This window comes from Bos javanicus, chromosome 20 (assembly GCF_032452875.1).
Source record: "Bos javanicus breed banteng chromosome 20, ARS-OSU_banteng_1.0, whole genome shotgun sequence".
NCBI lineage: Eukaryota > Metazoa > Chordata > Mammalia > Artiodactyla > Bovidae > Bos > Bos javanicus.
In genome coordinates, this window is record NC_083887.1 from 3,065,966 (window position 1) to 3,071,965 (window position 6,000).

Here is a 6,000-nt window from a genome sequence, read left to right on the forward strand (position 1 = left end):
ATGTTGGCCACATCACCCACACCTCCCTAACTCCATGCCCACATATCTGTGCAGAGTGGACCTTGCTACTCAGTGTAACAGAGCCAGGAAGTGGCGAAGACAGGCCTGGATCCAGGGCTCTGGAAACCAGGAAGGAAGTGGAGCTGCTGGTGTAGAGCCTTAGCTAGCCTCTGAGTCGGTGTGAGTCTCTTTCTGCAGAGGGTTGTCGTGAGGAATAAATAAATGCCCCCACCCTTGCCTGGCACACACTAAGTTCTCAACTCACAGTTGCTCCACTGTTGCAGTTAAAAGTTATTATTATGTAACCACCAGAGTTTCTCATAGGCAATTCCACAGACCTTCTCTCATTTACTTCTCACAGCCACCCTGGGGGTAGCTATTACCCTTTCTGTTTTACAAATAAGGAAAATGAGGTTCCAGGAGAGGCAATGAGAGACCCTATAACCCCCAACCCCCTCCTCCAATGGCAGAGCCTGAATTAGAAGCAGGAGGCCCCAGGCCCAGAGCAATGGCAATATGCCATCTGAAGGTTGTGGTCTGCAGAGAGCAGTGGAGGAGGGCTTGCCCAGGGCCCAGGCATCCTGCTTGCTTCACCCCTCTCTGCCTACCTCATTCTCCCCACCAACACTGGGATTCTGCCAGGGCAAGAAACTTGCAAGGTCATAGAGCAGGTGTTAACCCAGGGACCCAGGCCTTAAGATTGTAATTCCTGAGGCCTCTCATTCTGGGGGGCAGACTCCCAGAAAGAATCTCCTACTTGCCACCCCCTGCCCTTCCTGGCCCTCTGGGACTGACCCTATGGTAGACAAATACACCTTTCCCTCCAAGATACTGAACCTCCACAAATAAAACAGCAAACAAATAAACAGGAATCGTAAGAATAATACATCAGCTGTCAGGCTGGGGAGCGGGTGTGCGAGGCAGCCAAGGCTTCTCCTTGCCTACATCACTGCAGGCCCTGACACCGTGCCCTCTCTACACTTCACTCACAGCGCACAACCGTCCCGCAATTCACACATTCCCTTTTACAAATAAGGAAACCAAAGCCTGAAAATACCGAGTCCCTTGCTCAAGGTCACCCAGCTAGGATGTGACCTGGCCCAAACAGAAACACCCTTCTGGCCAATGGAGCGTCCCAGCTCCGACCGCGTTGGCAAGACCGGGAGCCCAGGAAGAGGCCCAGCCAAGGGGGCAGCAGTCAGTTAGCACCTAACGATTTTAGAATCAGCAGGTGAAAAACGATCTGTAAGCATTCCCTGGAGAGACAGCTGAGGCTGGCGGGCTTGGGGGACGCTGACCACCCTTCGAGTCGTCCTGTCATCGGTGCCCCTCGGCCCGCCTACACAACCTCCGAGGGCGCAGCCAGAACAGGCAGTGATCTCAGCGCCCAGCGTTACTCTATTTGCTCTAAATATGAACCCGCACCCCACCCCCCACGCCCTCTGCCCTTGCCCCTCGCCCCTCGGCCCTCGGGAACGCAAGGATCCCAACACCTGCCGCACCAAGGGCAGGTTCCCCCGCGGGTCCACAGTCCAGTCCATCCTGCAACGAATTTCGAGGGACCAGATCTCGCTCCTCACCGGGCAACCTCGGGTCCCGTTCAGCCCGGCCCGGCACGCATGGGCACCTGAGAGTCGCGCCTCGGTCCTTCTGGCCGGTGCCAGGGAGTGTCTCCAAAGTGGCCGCGACGCCGCGGCCGAAGCCCAGGCGGGGGCGGATTCTCCCCACGCGGGTCGGGGTTCTTGGGAGCGCGGGGTCCGCTCCGGTGCTGTCCTCACCCAGTGCGCAGGTAGCGCAGAGCTTGCGCCCCACTGTGCACCCCTTTCGTTGCTCCCGCGGCGGTGGGGTGTCCAGGATCCCGCAGGTTCGTTCCGCGGTTGCAACTCCATTGTAACAGAAAGGATTCACATGGTTTGGGTTTTGTTCAGACGCAGAAAATTTGGAAGAAAACGAACCACCCCCCCCCCCCCCAAGCCCCTCGGCAAATGACAGTTTCACCAGCAGCGCACCCTCACAGCCCCGCTCGGCTGCAGGGAAGCAGCCCCGGCCGGGAGGAGAGGGTAACGTCTGCTAATTGCAGCTTCGTTAGATTTCGGGTTTGGGAGGCTGCGGTTCGGGCGCTAATATCCGCCGCCCATTATCCCGGCTAATAAATTTGACCTATTGTTCGTTTGTTAAAATGATGTCACCTTGGAACAGTCCCTAAGCTCCTATTTCCATGAATTAGGCCTCTATTGAAAGCCAGGAACCAATGGGAGGAGAGAGGCTTGTTGATCGCAGCCAATGGCTGCAGCGGGAGAGGAATTAGCAGCGGAAACTCCAGGTTCGGTTCAAGAAAGATGACACAGAGCCTGTCGGGCCCGCGCACTCTTGGCAAAGTTTCAGTGCGACGAGAGGCGCCGGGCACTCCATGGCCGCGCCGTAACGGGGACCCAGCCGCCTCCCCGCCCAGCCCAGCCCAGCCCTTCCGCCCGCCCAGGATGGAGGCGTCCGCCAGCGCGCAGACCCCGCACCCGCACGAGCCCATCAGCTTCGGCATCGACCAGATCCTCAACAGCCCCGACCAGGACAGCGCATCGGCCCCGCGGGGCCCCGACGGCGCCAGCTACCTAGGAGGGCCCCCCGGGGGCCGCCCGGGCGCCACATACCCGTCTCTGCCCACCTCCTTTGCTGGCCTCGGCGCGCCCTTCGAGGACGCAGGATCTTACAGTGTCAACCTGAGCCTGGCGCCCGCCGGCGTGATTCGGGTGCCAGCGCACAGGCCGCTGCCCGGGGCCGTGCCGCCGCCTCTGCCTAGCGCGCTGCCTGCCATGCCCTCCGTGCCCACGGTCTCCAGCCTGGGCGGCCTCAATTTCCCCTGGATGGAGAGCAGCCGCCGCTTCGTAAAAGACCGTTTCACAGGTGAGCAGGGTGTCCAAACAGGCGCCGGGCCTCGGGCCTCCCGGGGCCAGAGGCGCCGCGCCCTACGTGCTCCACTCCGGGAAAAGATTTCCGAGGCCCAAGTGCGGTGGAGGCCTCAGTACCCAGGGCCCCGGGCAACCACAGATGGGAGGAAAATCAGGGAGTTTGGGGAAAATAAGCCTGTGCCCGGGGGAAGAGGGGGGCATCCCCCAAACGGCTTGGTGCTGCTGGGGACGCGCGGAACCAACGAAAATAGCGTAGTATTCTGCGCCCCACCGGGCGGCACGGGGTCCGCATGGGGCCTGAACGGCAGTAGAGCTGGGCTGGGCTTCAGGGGGCCTCGTGTGTCTCCGCAGCGGCGGCGGCGCTCACGCCCTTCACCGTGACCCGGCGCATCGGCCACCCTTACCAGAACAGGACGCCGCCCAAGCGTAAGAAGCCGCGCACGTCCTTTTCTCGGGTGCAGATTTGCGAGCTGGAAAAGCGCTTCCACCGCCAGAAGTACCTGGCTTCGGCCGAGAGGGCGGCGCTCGCTAAGTCCCTCAAAATGACGGACGCGCAGGTCAAGACCTGGTTCCAAAACCGGAGGACCAAGTGGCGGTGAGAGAGGCCCGGCCCGGCCCACCTAGCACCGGCCCTTTGCCCGCCTCGTGCCGCAGCCTCGCGTTCCCCCTACCCTGTGCTACCCACTACCGCCCTCCTAGGGCTGCGCCTCTCCCTTCTTCCCAGGTTTTATCTCCCAGCTCGCCCTCGCGTCCGCCTGTCCTCACTCTCCCTCGCTTCCTGGACTTCTCCATTCCCATCCCTGTGTCACTTTCCTGAGCCTCTCCAACTCTCTCGTTGTTTTATTCCATCTCCTGCACTGCTTGGTTTCCTCTCACCTGCCCACCCCCGCCCCGCCAACACCCCACACTACCCGGGTCTCTCGCGCTCCCCTAAACCGTCTGGCTTGCCCCCTGTTCTCTCGGATTCCCAACAATGCGCGCGGAGCTCCAGGTTCCGCCTCTAGTTCCCCATCCCGACTTCAGCCCTGTCTTAATCCGATCCCTGTTTCCATCTAACCCGCTAACTGCGAAGCGATCGCCTCCTGCAAGAAGGGTTTGAGACAACCTGGGAGAAGTGGATGAGGCTGACCCGGCCGGGGGACCCCGCGAGGTGCAGAGCCAGCCCGCCCACCCGCGGACCCCAGTGACCCGGCTGCCTGCAGGGCCTAGTCAGTTCCACACACTCCCTGTCCTTGTTACCCCACAAAGAAACAATCTTTGTTGTTGGCGAAGCCACAATACCCGGGTGTGCAAGTGGGAGGCCGGCGGAGTCCCCTCCCGGCGATCTCCTGGCGCATAACAAAAACAAGCGATCCCAACCCACTCCTCGAACCCGCGAGTGCCTGGCGCACAGCGCGGGCCGGGAGGCGGACGGACTCCGCGCCTCAAGGCTCTCGGCTGGCCTCGGCTCCAGGGCGGGTTAGGGCCCCGCCGGCGGCCCCGCGGTGCCGGGTGCCTGACGGTGCTGTCCCTCTCCCTCCCCCGGTGCAGGCGGCAGACGGCGGAGGAGCGGGAGGCGGAGCGGCAGCAGGCGAGCCGGCTCATGCTGCAGCTGCAACACGACGCCTTCCAAAAGAGCCTCAACGACTCTATCCAGCCCGACCCGCTCTGTCTGCACAACTCGTCGCTCTTTGCTCTGCAGAATCTGCAGCCCTGGGAGGAGGATAGCTCCAAGGTCCCTGCAGTCACCTCTCTGGTGTGAACCACCAGCGCGCACCGTCGCCGAGCATCTCCGCCCCGACCCGGCGGGGCGCCCCGGGCCCCCAGCCGGGCTGGGGGTGGGGGGGAGTCGTGGCCGAGAGGGGAAGGGCCGGCCAAGCTCAAGTAGGCCCCGGGGCGCGGCTGCATCCCCGCCGTCTGCGGAGGGGGCTGGGCCCGGGCTCCGCGCGGCTGGACAATCCGAGCCCCCGCCCCGCGCCCAGTCCCGCCCCAGGCCGGGGCCTGACAAAGAAAGCGCCTTACGTTTCTCCGCCCCTCGCCCGCAGCCCCCCTCCCCCGGGCCGGGCGCCTGTATTATACTTTGTACTTTTGCCCAAACGTGTACATAATAAAAGTTTTGGCTTTTTTCTTTAGAAACCGGCCACCTGCTTCCCCCGCGGGGGCCGCTGGAGGAGGGGCGGCCGACTAGGCGCCTGGGGGAAGCGCCAGGGGCTGGGGCACCCTGCTTGGAGGCTGGGTCCACCCTTCTCCTTTTCCGTTCCGTTTATTTAAGTCGTTTTATTTAATAAAAAGTTAGCTATTTCACTTAACGCCGCTTTTATTTCGTTTTCGTTTCCAATAATGCTCGGCGACCCCCGACCCTGTGCCCCACCCCTGCGGCAGTAGAGGCCGAGCGGCGGCGTGCGGGCCAGCGCCCACTTCTCCGAGCCTCGTCGGCATTCGCCTCAGCTCGAAGCCTGGCCAGGGGCCCCGCGGAGGATCCGCGGTGCAGGTCAGTGCGCGCCGGCCGCCCCCAGACCGGGTGCCGGCGGGGTGGGTGGACGTGGGAAGGGCACCCTAGGCTCAGAGGTCGCAGAGCAGCGCCAGGAAGAGGAGGGGGCGTGAAAGGGCCTGCGTAGGAGGGTACTTAGGCTGTCCCGAGTCTAACCCACCCAGGGGGCGGGCGGCACCGTGACCTCGAACTTCCCGGGACGCGAAACTCGCTCCCCTCACCCTCCGCCCACACCCACAGGCCTCTGTCTTCCTCCAGCGAGGCCCCAGAGAGGCCGGGGCGGCCGCTCCAGCTGGCTCCGGGGGGTCTGGGCGCAGTGTGCGCGGGCTGTGAGCGCAGAGCAGGGAGCAGGCGCGCTTCCCGGTTCTCCAGACTCTCCGCGTCTGGGGTGCGAGCGTAGCGCACTGCCCCGGGACACCCTCGCCCTTCTGCGTCGCGTGGGGCCGCGGACGGAGCGTGATGTCACGTGACTTCACTGCAGCCCAGGTGTCGTCACTAGATAGGAGGGGGCGGGGCGCCCGGAAGGCCCCGGACCCCAAGACCAGGTGTGGAAGCGGGGTGGCCCAGCCCCCCCGCCCCCGGCTTCACCTCGGCTCAGAAGCTGGAGGTTTCAGGACCACGAGC

General features: G+C 63.4%; 1 protein-coding gene across 1 annotated transcript; it reads left to right on the top strand.

The window, feature by feature from the left end:
• Positions 1 to 2,094: 2,094 nt before the first annotated feature.
• On the top strand, positions 2,095 to 5,315 carry TLX3 (T cell leukemia homeobox 3). The gene is made up of 3 exons (XM_061393139.1): positions 2,095 to 2,901; positions 3,258 to 3,501; positions 4,437 to 5,315. Exons 1-3 carry the CDS (start codon positions 2,340 to 2,342, stop codon positions 4,645 to 4,647), a joined length of 1,017 nt encoding a protein of 338 aa, XP_061249123.1. The 5' UTR covers positions 2,095 to 2,339; the 3' UTR covers positions 4,648 to 5,315.
• The last annotated feature ends 685 nt before the right edge of the window (positions 5,316 to 6,000 follow it).

Bases quoted from the DNA above. Each gene is read 5' to 3' on its own strand.
- TLX3 (XM_061393139.1), top strand. From the start codon at position 2,340: ATGACACAGAGCCTGTCGGGCCCGCGCACTCTTGGCAAAGTTTCAGTG. The intron at 2,902-3,257 runs GTGAGCAGGGTG...GTGTCTCCGCAG, and splicing joins CGTAAAAGACCGTTTCACAG to CGGCGGCGGCGCTCACGCCC. The intron at 3,502-4,436 runs GTGAGAGAGGCC...CCCCCGGTGCAG, and splicing joins AACCGGAGGACCAAGTGGCG to GCGGCAGACGGCGGAGGAGC.